The 16525-nt window shown below is 28.4% G+C and overlaps 2 protein-coding genes across 3 annotated transcripts; one reads left to right on the forward strand and one right to left on the reverse strand.

The window, feature by feature from the left end:
* The first annotated feature begins 5771 nt into the window (after positions 1–5771).
* Positions 5772–7477, forward strand: LOC107411424 (transcription factor FER-LIKE IRON DEFICIENCY-INDUCED TRANSCRIPTION FACTOR). Its single transcript, XM_016019005.3, has 4 exons — positions 5772–6288; positions 6628–6825; positions 6924–7097; positions 7241–7477. Exons 1-4 carry the CDS (start codon positions 5785–5787, stop codon positions 7349–7351), a joined length of 987 nt encoding a protein of 328 aa, XP_015874491.3. The 5' UTR covers positions 5772–5784; the 3' UTR covers positions 7352–7477.
* Positions 7478–10579: 3102 nt separating this feature from the next.
* On the reverse strand, positions 10580–13676 carry LOC125421145 (PHD finger-like domain-containing protein 5A). 2 transcript variants are annotated; one of them, XM_048469059.2, is made up of 3 exons: positions 13484–13676; positions 12196–12271; positions 10580–11292 (listed from the first exon to the last, which is right to left on the reverse strand). In XM_048469059.2, the coding sequence occupies exon 3, from the start codon at positions 11255–11257 to the stop codon at positions 10925–10927; it is 333 nt and encodes a 110-aa protein (XP_048325016.1). In that variant the 5' UTR covers positions 11258–11292; positions 12196–12271; positions 13484–13676; the 3' UTR covers positions 10580–10924. The 2 variants fall into 2 exon arrangements, with proteins under 2 accessions (XP_048325016.1, XP_048325015.1); XM_048469058.2 differs by lacking the exon at positions 12196–12271 and having other exon boundaries at positions 13484–13671.
* Between the last annotated feature and the right edge of the window lie 2849 nt (positions 13677–16525).

The raw sequence follows: 16525 nt of genomic DNA on the forward strand, positions 1-16525 counted from the left end.
CAACACTGTGTTTCTTGTAATTACATTAATTAATTCAATTACGCATCTTTAACTAAAATTTGATTTTATATGTGTATATATATATATATATATATAGAGAGAGAGAGAGATGCTATTTGTTATAATCGGAGACGATTATTGTTTGGTAAATTTTAATTAATATATTTAATTTTATTTTTTTATATTAAAATTTTTAAAAATGAATATTTTTAATGATAACCGTTTAAACCATTAATTAACATATAAATCCATAAGCTATAAATAGTATTGTTCATATATGTATATTAGAGCTATGTAAGGTTCACCAAAAAAAAAAAATATATATATATATATATATATATAGAATTAAGATCTTTTGTTTTTTTGTTTGTTAGTGTTTAAGTTTGAATTTTGACCATTGATAGTCAATCAAATGGATAAGATCAAACTGGTGTATCAATCAAAAATTAAAAAGATAAATAAATTTTAAAAAAACAAATACAAATGAAAAGCAAGCAGAGAATCTAGATTCATATATATACAGTTTTACTATAAAAAAGATTATGTTCATTAGATAAAGTGAGAATCTAATGTAAAACATTATTTCAAGAAGATCAGTTTTGCTTTAAAATTGATAAGTCCACGCTGTAAGCATGTTACGTGATAGAGTGTCTATTATGTAGCAAAATTAGTCCTCTTAAAAAAAAAAAAAAAATTCTCATATTATAAAGTGAAGATAATTATTTCTACAGTAAAACTATATATATATATAGGAAAAAGTTACGGTGCTGTTCGTACGCATGCGTAGTAGCTTTTTCTACATATATATATATATCTGTGTGTGTGTGTGTGTGTGTGTGTGTGTGTGTGTGTGTGTGTGTGTGTGTGGGGGGGGGGGGGCGCGCGCGCGCGCAAGTCAAAACGAATTTCTATCTATTCCTATTAATTATTAATATTTGTTTTGATGTTCCTAATATTTAATAAATTGAATTGAAAAAAATAATAAATTGTTCTATCATTTCATTTTAATGATAAGATATGTGCGTGTATATATATATATATATATATCTATAGTTGGTATTTGAGGAAGGCCATTCTGAAAACAGAAACATTAATGCAAAAGTCATGCAGCTGAGACTGCTACTCGATTTTCTTCAAGAATGATCAACCATTCTAAGACAAGTTACTTGATAGTTACATTAATGTAATAATTGCAATTATTTTAATCAAAATAATATATTGTGCCTGGTCATGACGACCCATTTTAGTGTGCTCAGCTACTTGATTATATAAGAGCATGTAAATTATTTGTCAAATGCACACCTAGCCCCATAAGATAGATCTTGGTGGTATTAATGGTATTACCCTACTTTTAATTTGAATGAAGTATTTAACAGCACCATGAATTTTAGGCAAGGTTTTAAATATTGAAATTTTTCTCAAAATTTCTTTGAAATTTTTACTTTTTAAGGGGATTGAAAGAAAATTTAGATTTCAAATGGAAACCAGTATAATTTCCATGATATCCATCGAAATTTCCAAAATTAAGTTAAAATTTTTATGAAAATTTTCGTGAAAATATCCATATCAAATATTTAATAATTTGATTAAAAAATCCATAATATTCATCAAAATTTCAGAAATTTGCATGTAAATTTTCAAAATTTCTATGCAAATTTTGAAAATATTTATGAAATTTTTATATTTTTTTTATAAAAAAATTCAAAAATATTATTGATGTTTAGTAAATTATTTTATCAAATTAACTTTAGTGATATCAAGGTTTAAAAAATTGAAAATATCCTTGATATTTCTTCGATTTATCCATTTTTCAGAAACGGATAAAATTTTCATAATATTAGTCAAAATTTTTGAAATTTCCTTATAATTTTCATGGAAATTTTCAAAATTTCCATGAAATTTCTACCGAAATATTAGAAATATCCATGGGATTTTTTAAATTTTTTTGAATTTTTTTAAAAAATTCATAAATAGTATTGATATTTAGTAAAAATTTTTATTAAATTAACTTCATTGATAGTTTTTTTTTATCTTTTAATTGCCTTTTAAATATTTAGTAATATAAGTAAAATAGAATAAATTGAATTAAAAAGCATTAATAAGTTCTATTTATTAAATATTGATAAAACAAAAATATAAAAATTGTAGATTATATTTTTTAACTTAGCAAATTTTATTGCTAGGAATATCTTTTTTACAAATGTGGGTAAATAACTGATGAAATATATACATGTGAAATAATGATGTTGGTTTGAAAAATAAAAAATATTCCTAACAATTCATAAGTTTTTTTTTAATATTTTTGAAAAAGAAAATCCAATAGTGGTGATTAATTTTAGAGGATTATGAGAGAGCCAACTAGAACTACTAGTGCTTCAGCTCTATCAGGTGGTAGACATTCACAATTTGAGACTCTTAGTAGTCACTCTAGCTTAAGTGGTGATAAATATAACTTTAATAAATTATCTGAATTAAAAGTTAGAAAATGTAGTGGCCAAAGGGAATCGCCAAGTCGAGAAGTTGGATTAAGACCATTTACTGGTGAATAATATTACATACATACAACATAAGATAAAGATTATGCGAGTAGAGATGCAGGTTAAGGAATCGGTGTTGTTGAAAAAGACCATATGCATTAAGAGAAATCTATAATGGATTCAAGAAAAGAATTTAATTTCTATGAATTTTGAATCAATAAGGGTTGGAAGTCATTTTCATAAACTTTATTCAATAGATATTTATGGAATGTCATTAAGTAGCAACTCATAGATACCATTTCAAACTCAACCATAAAAAAGTAGTAGTTATGCATATAGTCAACCAATAATACAAGATATATATAGTTGACATATTAATAATTATATTTGACATTATCAGGGAGATACATCTTTTTATAACTCATTGTCACATTTCATATCTCAAAATCAAAATGAGGAAGAGACTGATGATTTTTAACCATCCAAAAGTTCTATGTGGTATTAAGATGATATTTATGAAATACAATGTAATTATAATAATCTTTTTATATATTTTAGTTAATAAATAAATTTATCAAATATGTATTTTTAATATATTATTATTATTAATAATTTATCTATGGTATTTAATGCTTATTATAAATCAAATGACTAAGAAAAATATAACATTCATTCAATATTTTAGTAAGTTTTATAATCAATTTGATAATTAATAGATTAAATAAGCTAATTCTAAAGTTTTAATAAAAATTTTCATTTTTTAAAATAAATTTCCATCATTTTTTATAATTTTTTATCGATATTCAATATTTTCCGATATTTCCATAAAAATTTTTATATTTTGAACTCTCGATATTTCCATCGATACCAATTTTTTGAACCTTAAGTGAGATATATATATATATATTTATTATACATTTTTTATAAGATGGATTTCTTAGAATTCCATAATTACAAGTTAATAATTGATTATATAAAAATGAAAAATAATAACATGGAAATACAATATTATATAGCATTGGTATTGATATCATTTAAATAATAACATTAAGCAAATAAAAATTTTAAAAAAAATGATAGAATATATTATATTAAACATTAAGGATAACTATATTTAATACAATATCTTTATAGTTGACATATTAATAATTACATAAAAAATTATTAAGAAGACATAGATTTTAATAATTACGTTTCATATTTCACATCTGAAAATAAAAACGAGAAAGATACCAATAACTTTCAATTAACTAAAAGTTCTTTAAGTATTGAGATAATATTTATGAAATATAATATAATTGTAATAATTATTTTATCTTAATTAATAAATAATTTTATCATATATATATATATATATTGTATATTTTTATTAATAATAGTTTATTTATGATCGTTACGACTTACTTCAAATTAAATTGATTAAGGAAAATATAATATTTTTATAATTTTTATAATTAATTTGATAATTGATTGATTAAATAAGTTAATGTTAAAGTTTTAACAAAAAAATTTATTTTTTAAATAAATTTCCATCATTTTTTATAAATTTTTATCGATATTCGATACTTTTTAATATTTTTATGAAAATTTTTACATTTTTGAACTTTTAGTATTTCCACCAATATCGAAAATTTTGAACATTAATCTTAGCAGCCCATTACATACAATGTATAATAGATTATACATAAAATCAAGCACAATCTAATGGATAAAACTACTATTTGTTCAAGCAATATTAAAGATCGTGATTTCGAATCTGAGTGTCCTCGCAATACAAAAACATCTTTATAGTTTTTAACATATATATGCCCATAAATTTGTGAGAGAGAGATTAAGAAAGAAAGGCAAATTAACTTTGGATATAAGCCAAAAATTAAAACGCCAACAAAAATACTGGGGGAGCCAAGCCAGCACACTATTCAATTTGTAGCTTTCTTAACCATCACAATTTAAATATGAACCAGTTTCCACGTCATTGTCTGCTAATTTTGATTCTTTTCACACCACTAATTAAATCATTACCTTTAGAATTATTAAGTATAAATGATAGTTAAATCTTTGTACTGAAAGTTGTTTGTATTAGTTGCTAGATGACCTAGAAATAATCAATGAATATGTAAAACTAATGGCTTCCTCTGAGAAAGCCAACTTTAATTTAATTAGATACTAAAATAAAAATTAATGTACGGTACATTTATTTTGAAGGGATCTATATATATATATATGTATGTGTGTGTATATATATATAAATACACATGTATGAACCAAGCTTATATCAAGGATTAAGATGAAAATCTAAAAAATAATTAAATAAAGATTAATGGCATACTAAACCTTATAAAAGATTTAAAATTTAATAAATATAATTTTAAATATCAATTATTAATGTGATTCAAAATTAAAGAAGAAAATCAAAATCCTGGTGTTAAGGCTAAATATTTATAATTTATTTTTGGGCATTACTCACTTGAATTCAAGATTATTGTCCAATGATACAAAGTAATCCTAAACAATTTACACATTATAATTAATTTGAATAAAAAATTGTTCTTATCGAAGTTAAATATATATAATGTGGAAAAATGTATTAAATTCCACAGAAAATGAATAACTTCTATTTGAAAATTTTACGCGAAAGATAGCCAATTGGTAATAACATCTGGATTGTAGGTTTATTATTTGGTGTTAGAATTTCTCCTTTCCAATTTGTAAAAGATAAAAAATAATAAAGGTACAATTTATCATCTTATAACCAAACAATAATAGAATAGGATTATTATTATTATTATTATTATTATTTTGGACATGGAAAAGGGTGGCTTAAGTATATATTAATAAGGATTTTGAGAAATATGAGAAAAGCAAAATAATAGTTATCTCAAATTTATCTATAAATAAAATAACACATAAGAGAAATCATCCTTACATACGTTTTGTATCTCTATTGATGTTGAGTTTCCCTCCGTCAAGACTGTCATCAATTTGAATTTCCATAGAATAATCAAATTATTAAAGTTACCATTTAGCAAGCTGACAAAGCAGAAATACTTTAATAGTTGAAATGCATATACAGAAACACCAACTCATTTTTCGGGAACCACATGTAAGTTGTAGCCCTTATCAACCCCTTTCATAATTTGATATTAAAAACTCACTTCAAACGTCACTAAATAAACTCATTAGATTCCGTTCACACAGACAAGATATCTTACATGAATCATGACAACATTCTACGTGTGCATACATATATATTATATAGGGCTAGCTATATCCATCTCGAACCACCATAACATATTTTAAACTTTGGATGATTATGGATTTGGAAGCTGGAAACTCCTTCAACAACACCAACAACAACGAATTCGAGTTACAAGATTTCATTGATGATGCTAAGTTCGATCAGTTCATCGATCTAATCCGTGGATCAGAAAATGAAGACCCAGTTGCTAGTTTCGACTGTGACGAGCTTATCAATGGCAGTTTCATTGATAACGGCCAGTTCGGTCAAAACCCAGAAGGCATATTCGGTTTCGATGCAAAAATGGTACTCTCTGATCCAACTTCTTTCGATATTACTTTACCAAATTACGATGGTGGAGATTTGGTGTTCGAAGACAACGAGAATGATGGCGAGGAATTTTCGTCTGCAACCACCACCACCACCACCACAACAACAACTCCAACAACAACAAATACCGGAAAGCGGCCCAAGGTTGATCGGTCAAGAACTCTGGTTTCAGAGAGGAGGAGGAGGGGAAGGATGAAGGAGAAGCTCTATGCATTGCGGTCCTTGGTTCCTAACATAACCAAGGTACGATATGTATAAACATAAATTCTCTTATCCAAGAATGCCTCAAAGTCCAGAATCCGCATTCCTGTCCCAATAAGGACGTAAAAAGGGGATAAAAGTTGCATATAAGTGCATATGAATGCGAATGCTTAACAAATTTTTTATCTAGGACTTTGGATAAGATTTGAGAGAATATGACTAATAATATATAATATTAGTCGTATCTTTGTTAACTTTTACTAATGATATAAAAGTTTCAGCCAATTTATATTAAACCTAGCTAGCTTCTTGGTTTTAAATCATATAATATGATTTAATAATTAATTCCTTAATTTGGTTATACATATGAATGTATTCCAGATGGATAAGGCCTCCATAATTGGAGATGCTGTATTGTATGTACAAGATTTGCAAGCGCAGGCTAAGAAACTAAAAGCTGAGATTGCAGGGCTTGAAGCATCATTGAATGAAGCAGAAAGAAATCAAGAATCAAGAGAGAATACAAAGATGAGGAATGCTGCAGATGCCAAACATTTAGTGACCAAGAATATCTTTCAGGTTCATGAAACTCATCATAAATATCAGTTATAAATAAAAATTAAGTTCTGGGAAACATATAAATTAACCATGATGTGTATGTATATATTTGTACATAGATGGACATGTTTCAAGTAGAGGTGAGAGGATTTTATGTGAAAGTTGCTTGCAACAATGGAGAAGGAGTAGCTATATCACTTTACAAGGCTCTTGAATCTCTTACGAGCTTCAATGTTCAGAGCGCAAACTTAGCCACAGTTTCTGATAGATTTATACTCACATTTACTTTGAAAGTAAGCTAGCCTTCCATCATCTATAGCTACTATAGCTTAATTTTAACTTCCTTCTTCTATTTGTTATATATGAATATTCTTCCCTATTCTTGTTTCTAAATGAGTACTTCTTGTTTTGTTTGTGTCTAATTCAATTAAAACAGGTAAACGAATGGGACCAGGACCTGATCATCAATTTGCCAAATTTGAAGCTTTGGGTTACTGGGGCTTTTCTTAATCAAGGATTTGAACTTAAAATCCCATTTTCAGCCTAAAATCTCTCTTTCTCTCTCTCCTTTCTTGTTAATGTTATCATAAGAGGCATGTACTTTGAGCAATATATGTACATGTATATATATATATATATATGCATCAGTTCAATATTATATAAATTAATAAGACCGACCAGTGAGAGAATTAGGATGCAGGAAATCTAATGAGACTTGATTTAGATAGTTGGGGAAAGATAAAAATCTCTTTCCCCATTTTTGTCCGACTAATGATAAAATCCAACCTTAAAAATTTGCTTTGGATGGTTAGTAAGCTATTTCGGTTTGTCATAACCATACAAAGTGCTTTAATTTGTCATTACCGTACAAAGCGGGTGCTGAAATTATATAAGCCAGTTGAAACACGTATATGGTTCTGGTCCCAAACCTCCATTAAAGTCCATGACTAATTAATTAATTAATTAGTGTATATATATATATATATATATGCCCAAAACATTATATTAGGGTTGAAAGAAATGCTGTTGGCAGTCTCTTCTAAGGGAGGCGGCATCACGGTATTGTTCTTGACTAGCGCTTCTTCAAAATTACACAATGATTATGACGGTGACTTTGTGTGTGTTTATATATTTAAAACAACCATGATTATCACTATTGGTGATTCAATTCAGCCCCTTTTAATTTATATTTTTTTCTTTTTCATAAATACATTTCTATTTTGAAAATTTTCAGTATGGTCCCATCTCGTTTTAGTTTTATTAAGTTTAGCTCATATTAAAGTCAAACTATTAGTCTACCGATGGATTCTATACAGAAAAACATTTTTAACCTTTCATCTTATTTTTATATACAAATAACGAATTTATCCTTTTATATTCACATTTATTTATACTTTTTTCCAAAGTAACAATTATAATTTTTTATTATTTAGTTTTCATTTATATAGATGTTGTGGAAAAAAAAAAAGAAGAAGGTAGGTTAAGAAATAAAATGAAGTTGTTTGTTAGCGGGTTATTTGTACATATGAATAAAAGACAATACTAGTAAAGAGGCTAAATTGAAAGAATATGAAGGGTTAAACCGAAATATAAAGGTTATAGTGAAATTTTCCAAAACAGAAATATATTTTTTCAAAAAATTTAAAATAACAGGGTTATAATGAAATTTATTTGTTCATAATTCTTTTTTTCAGCTATAATCTTCTTGATTACATGATACCAATTTCTAGCGCACTCCGGTATACTTTTATATGTCATTCAAAAGCAAATACTCAACAATTACTTTGAGACCCACATCTTTTATTTTTATGTGATTAGTGAAAATTGTATAAATGACATAGCTTAATGGTTACATATAATATTTTTTTCAATTTTATAACATCATAGAACTATCCATCAAAGTTTTTAAAAACAGTATTTTTTAAGGCAAAATACAGTTCAATACTTTTTACTTTCATTGTTTTTTTTGTTCTGAATCTGTAAAAATTTTTTTTTACAGATAATACCATTTACTATCTAATCTGTTAAAACAAAATGATTTCTGTTAAAAATTAGTTGTGAGTTGCACGTGCCAAATAAAATAATTTTTTAATAATTTTATCTTTTTTAAAAAAGTTTTTAAGGAAAAACTAGTTCAAAAATTGAAAATTTTTAAATACCCGAAGCCCAAAAAAAAAAAAAAAACAATCTTTAAAACCTTCCAAACCCCCTCCTTCTCTATTTCTCCGAATCTCTGTTCATGCTCCGGCCAAGTACCACAGTGTTAGCCCCCATTGTCGGCATGATTGGTAATGTTAGCAACAGTCTTGCCGAGATTCTTCCTCTCTCCGACACACCTGACAAACCATGGAAAATCTACGGTGTTGCCCCACCCCTGCCCAACATCCAACTTTGGTGGGCTTCCCTCAAGGTGACACCGAAGGTCTACCTCATATCGTGCGCCCCTCACCTCCTCCATGAGGATGATCCTCCGGGTTTATTGAAACACCATGAACAATGAGGTGTCCGCCTAACCTTCAGCTTTGTTCCAGCTTTTCTAAGCTTCTTCTTCTTCTGCTGTGACATAAACCCTAAAAGCCAGAGCATTAGACTACAAAACCTCCAGATCTGTTTTATATAATCATATTGGATACGCTTCCACCATGGACACGGGCTTTAATATCGAACAATTTTTGTTCTATTTTATTTTAATTTAAAGCTTAATATGTTAGGGATAAGGGAATAGGACCTGGGATGATTTACTCAAAGATAGGAACTCCCTTTGTAAAAGAATTTGATTTAGTTTGAGCTTGGGTTGGGTATAGCAGTGAGGCACATAAGAAGACAACGACGATGAAGATGATGAAGGAGATGGATGGCTGAGATACAATTTGTTTTAGATTAAAACGATGCAGTTTAGAGTTTTAGGTTTTTTTTTTTTTTAAATTAATTTTTTAGGAGATGGATGGCTGAGATACAATTTGTTTTAGATTAAAACGATGCAGTTTAGAGTTTTAGGTTTTTTTTTTTTTTTAAATTAATTTTTTAAAAATTAATTTAACAAATCAAAAAAATATATAAAAAGAAATTAATTTTGAAGGTCACATAATGATATATAATTTTTTTAACGATTTCTGTTGAAAATTAACAGATATGAATTAGTATATAAATTTTTAAAAAATAAAAAATATTATATATAAAAATATTTTTTTACGCTACCAACTAAAAAATGATCAAAATAGAAAGTATTAAAATGCATTTTGTTCTATTTCTAAAAAAAACCTAAAATGATACACAATTTTTTTTTTCAAATTATTTCAATATTTCCTTTTAACTCCAGAATACACATTGACAATTTCAAGTCGAGCAATCAATATTTATTATTTTTATGGTATAGAACTTTCAATTGTTATTTATCGCATCCATTTAATAAACAACTAAATAAATAAATAAACTTTTATCGGGAGAACTTTTTACCTGTATCATTATTTTTAACTAAAGGAATAATTCTAGACAATGCTAAAAGCACTAATAAGCTCTTTGTAATTCCACGAATTTTAAAATGGAACACTATCTGCGATCTAAACAGCCATCATGAATCAGCTTAATTCTTGCAGCTTCAACAGAACGAACCTGCTAATTAGTATCACAATGAAAACTATTTTCAAATTATTATCTAAATGCACCCAAGCATCCATTTCAGAAGAGAAACTTGGGCCAAATCCAGTTCAAAACATATACCAACTTTGTTTAGCCACTACAACATCAATTTTGGATACGAAAAGTAAACAAACGATGAAAAATCTAAAGCCATATATGATGATAATAGTAAAAATCCATTCTCCATGGATATTAGTACATAATATTCATAGCAATAAAATCATGACCTTCAACATTTTTGGAACACCTTTTAAATCCATTCTCCAAGGGTATTAGTACAGAGTACTCATAGCAATAATAGCATCAATCACATTTTCTTCTAATACTTTATCAGCTCTTCTTCTAATATTAGTCATAATATTCATACAAAATCATGACCTTCAACATCTTTGCAACACCTTTTAAATCCATTCTCCAAGTGTATTAGTACATAATATTCATAGCAATAATAGCACTAATCACATTTTCTTACAATGCTTTATCATCTTTTCTTGAAACCGTACTTCTTTCGTTCATAGAACAAGTCTGTTTTTGCACTACCTAAATTTACAATTTTAGGACATCCATCCCTATCTTTCTCTTGCTGTGTGCATTCTTTGCAATAGTAGGCATCAGAAATTCCAACTCCTCCACAGATAACACATCGACCCTGAAAGGATCCGTAGTTGCATTCATCACAAACTCGCACAAGAGTGCAAGGCCGCACATATGAGTCGCAGATAACACACTTCCCATCACACTTCTCACAAAGCCGCCCAATGGCAATTCCTGGCTGCTTCCGACACATAATCAAATCAGGGTGATGCTTAGCCATGCTTTCTGCAACAACCTCTCAGTTCCTGAATACACCTATGATACACATATCCATGCATGATGGTGTTAGCATTTAAATTTTTTATATAACTTGATAATAAAATATTTAAGAAAAAAGTTGCATCATATTTGCATATTAAACAAAGAACAAACACTTCTTTATGAAGGCAAGGCACATCAACTTCAATTCTACACATAATCGTGGCACCCAAAAATATAGGGATGGCAATTCATCCCATTATAATCTGTCTCGCTGGGGTCCCAACTATAATGAGGTCGGGATTTACCATCAAATCGGGGTGTGGCAAGGGGAAAAGGTAAATTTGTTTGTCTCGGGGCGGGGACTAGATTATACAATTATTGGTCGTCTTTTTATAATATATTTTGTTATATGTCAAACATAATGCATGGTTACTACCATGTACCTTTTCAATGCAACAAGACTAGCATATCCTTATCAACCACCAAGGCATTAACATGTTCACATTGACTGCCACTGACAGATTTTATTTTAGTTGTTGGAAATTAAAACAAATAGATATGTATATCCATGTAATCCCCTGTCCGACAAACACTACCACTGCTATGCGCTCTCTCTCGCACACATATATATAGCTATTATAGCCAGTAGGAATCTCTTACTCATGCGAGGAATATAGGCAAACTCTGTTTTCCCGGTTCATAAACCCAACTCAACTCATACCCGACAGTCATGTGAATACAATTAGATGCAGCATTCACAAATACAAGAAAAACTATAGCTGCAGAGTACAAGCATCACTATCGAAGGACAATAGTCCACGCATACAACAGAAAGGAAAATAATCCACACACACATTTCACAAGCACAAAGACAGAGAAGATTGCACAAACCAATAAAATAAATCAGCTAACACACAACACATCGCATTTATGGATTCAGAACTCTAACAAACTCACGCGAGGTTCCTTTTCTTCAGATATGAGCTGCAAACCCTTCTGATTTAATAGCAGATCGCCATCATGAAATGTACCACTTGCAGTTTTGTGATTCAAAGAAATACATAAATCATAAATGAGAGAAATACAAACACCCACAGGCTAAAAATAAAAAATTTTCAAAAAATATATAAAGAAAATTCATAAACCATAATTCTTTTATTCTTTCCAAATTCACCAAAATCACTTTCTTTATTTCATTATTTTTCCTTCCCACACACTCTAAGCAACGAACCAGAAAGTAGTAGGCAGATGAGAACCAAGGGAGAAAAAAAAAAAAAAAAAAAAAATTCAAATAATTAAAAGAATTTAAGAAAAAGGGAAAAATGGATTAAAAAACTTACAAGAAAAAGTAGATGGGGATTTCTTACTCGAACAAATTTTGAAGAAACGAAAAAACAAAAAAAAAAAAAAAAGGGTAGAAACAGAGTACAGAGAGATCAGTGGAGTCCAGGCTCAGGGTGACCCATCTCTCTCAGGTCGCTCAGGTGGTGTTACTATCGAAAGAAGGACCATGGAGGACATCAGCCATCAGGACTCAGACGGTATTTGGTTTACTTTGTGCAGAGAATATTCTATCGGGTGTGAACGGTGAAGGTGAAAACAGTGGCTTTGAAAACAGTGAAATGTTTTCTTATTTTTTTTTTTTTTAATTTGTTTTCTAAAACTATTCTTGAAAACTGATGCAAAACAGGTGTATTTTGGTTTTGAAAACAGTTTTCTATTTTGTAAACAGGCCCTAACTTTTTTTATTTCCGTTGCATTTTATTAATTTTTTGCTAAACCAAACCTTCTGCTCTCTAGTCTGTCTAATACAACCCAGAAAAGACCCGCTAGGTATTAGCTTTAAATGTAACAACACATCACCCTAAACATGCCCTAATAAATCTAAATGAAAAATACACCCATTAAAAATATATATACAGCTATATTTTGTAAATTATTTTAACCTTCAAGTCCACCAAAAATTAAAAAAAATATAAATAAATAAATAAAATTAAATTTGCTAACAAATGCGAACCACAAAGGCAAAGGAATATCTACCCAGACTTAGAGTAAACACAAAGTGTAACCAACATTATTATATGAGTTATCAAATTCAAAAACCAAAGATTCCCAAATTAATAGAAACCCTAATATACGCACACAGACAAAAACTAAAAGCAGAGAAAAGACATTAAAAGAAACAAATTTGGAGAGAAATCGAAAAACGAAAATTACAGGAATTTGAAAGGTTAGAGAGACACACCTGAGGAGAGGAAAAGAGCTAGTTGGAATGGCGGTTGCTTTGCTTTGGTGGATGATGTTAGCGATGGAGGTCAAGTTGCTAATGTGCACCGAGTGCGAAGAATGCCGCTATTCTCTGTTTTTCCTTCAAAAGAGAGTGGGAGGGCGAAAATAAAGAGAACGAAACAGCAGAACAATCCAGACCTCACCAGAAGGCAAACTGCGTAGATGGGCTGGGCCTGTGCGGAAAACAAAATATAATAATAAAGATTAAAGAGAGTCGGTAAGGTAGGAAGTAATTCTATAAAACAATTGTTTATTAATATTTTTTTTATCATTTGTTTATTTTATTTTATTTTTATATAAATTACTTGATTTATAAACTACCAATAATAACAATAATATTTTGAGATCCCTTTTTATAAATAGAAAATCTTAAAAATCAATTCAAAAAAATAATTAATTTGATTCTTTTTATCTACTGATCAAGTAGTATTTAATTTTAAATAAAAAAAATTATTATCAAATAGAACTGGCTCAATTTATGCTTATAGTTAATTTTAGCTGATAAATTACATACTAACATCACACCTAAAAATAGAAAATAAATTATTTATAAATAATAATAAATAAATAAAAACTTGACTGATATTATTGTCTGTACTTTTTTTTTTTTTGTTTTTTTGAAAAACATTATTGGCTATGCTTGAACACCAAAACAATAAAATAAAATAAAATAAACTTTGACCGACACTCATGTCTATTCTTGAGCACCAAGAAAACAAAATTGTACTAACAAATTGAAAACCCTAATAGCCGTATGGCCCCATTTAGATTTGGACTTTGCTACACCCACTATTAAAATAATTACACTCACACAAACATCTTGCCTTTAAACGGGGGGCCTGGCCTATACTAACTCAATTTCTATTTATCGTTTTGTTATCTTTTTAATTATATTTTGGATTTTCAAGTTCAAAAAATATTATGATTTAAATTTAAATTTGTTATATTTTAATCCAATTTAATTTCTTTTAACTAATGGTTCACTTCGTCATTAGTAAAATATATTTGTCACAGTTTAGATGCTTTAGATTCCAAAGTTACGATTTAGTATCTTTTAATTAGTTTAACTATTGTTAATAAGAAAATCAGAAAATCAAAAATTAAGTTCAAAATGTAATTCTCTTCAACTATGAGAAATATTAAATTGAAATTAATGCTTTTTTTTCATTATTTAATCTATGAATCGGGTTGGAAAGTATACGTTTTACAAAGTAGACATAAAATGTGGATATTATTTTTATATCTTTGTAAAATAAATTATTGGAAATAATAAAACGAAATGATGACAACGCCATTTTAGGGTTGCAAATGGTATTTCTTAAAATAAAAGGAGTTTTTTTTTTTTTTTTTTTTTGGTGCGTGTGTGGGTAATAATAAATGGATAAAAATTCATAAAAAAAAGTGAACAAATATGATGAAACATTAAAATTTTTATGATTGTCTGATACATATTGCCAAAATTTAGACAATGGGGTGCAAGATAGAATGAACGCAAATCAGAGATTTGATAGTGACAAGACAAGAGAAATACTATTACATAAAAAACTGTTGCAAATAAAAAATTAATTACAATATATCTTTGAAATACTAGGGAGAGGGTAGAGCCTGGGATCAACCTGTCATAATTGCAACCCCACATTTCCTCCCAACTGCAAACGTCAAACACGAAAAACAAATCTCATTGAATTTTATTTTTTTAATAGCTTTTGTAAACAAATGTTTAAACTTTCTATAAAAATATTATGATAATAATTAATTATTTACTACTTTAATTGGAAGTGATTTTTTTTTATGTCACTTTCATTACAATGAAAAGCACCTAATCATTACCAAAAAGTTGAAAAAACGCTTAAATAAGGATTTGGATTTTTTTTAATTATTATTATAAAAAATCCTAACAAGAGCATTGCAATCCTTTAAACGGCATAATTTTTTAAAATAACTTTTTTTTTTATACTCTTTATATATAAGAAATCAAATAAAATTATATTGATTATGCATAGAAAATTGTTAGTGTAATATATGCATGCATTAAAAATTTTATATACAAAGTGAGTTTTGATCTCTATATTTGAAGAATTAAATCCCACTTTGTTTTTAAATTTTTTAATTTAATTTGTTAAAGTTATCAAAATTGGTTCTCACTCCTTAGAATAAAAAAATGAGAATTGCTAGATACTGTTGCATAATACTTTTTACAGTTTTATTATTTTTGAATTTCAATAATACCGTTATTAAATGTTGTATTAAAAAAAAAAAAGCGGGGGGGAGGGGGGGGGGGGGACACCACTTTCACCACCCATGTAGATGGAGACGTGAAGGATAATGGCTTTGCCAGAAGAAGACACCAGAGGACAGTGGACTCAAGGTGGGAACTGGCAGAAGATGCGGAGGAGCCGGGTGGAGAATCACTTGGTGAAGAAGAGATCATGGGAGTAAAGAAATCTTGTATCATGCCCCAAAACCAAACCAGACTGTTTGGCTGAACCCATTTTATAGCATTCTAGTTCAAGATTAGCAAAATTAGAATTCGAATATTTGAAATTTGAAGAAACATTCAAAGTGCAGTATGGAATTATCACACAAGAGCACCATTGTTCAGAGACTTTGGCATTTAGCTGTCAGTATAGATTTAGATCATCCTCAACAAGAAAAAGAACGATGATCTGAAATAAACAGATTTTGTTTTCTTTTTTTTAGTTATTTTCCAATAAATGGATTTTGGATTTATAAATAAATTATTGTGAGAAAATAGAAATGGCCGTAACTAGAGAGAAAGAATGAAGGGAAATAAAGGAGATGGAGTAGGTGAGGGAAAAGAGTAAAAAATAAATAATGATATTTTGGTCATCAAATTTTTTTATGGAACTGTATAAAATTTAAAAATTAGAACTTTTAAGAAACTTGGTGGAGATGCTTTAAGGTGCAATTTTTCAAAACTACAATAAAACAAAAGGCTGCATCAATGCAAAGCGATAAAAACAATAGATTCTTGTAA

The sequence above is a fragment of the Ziziphus jujuba genome, chromosome 10 (assembly GCF_031755915.1).
Source record: "Ziziphus jujuba cultivar Dongzao chromosome 10, ASM3175591v1".
Lineage (NCBI taxonomy): Eukaryota > Viridiplantae > Streptophyta > Magnoliopsida > Rosales > Rhamnaceae > Ziziphus > Ziziphus jujuba.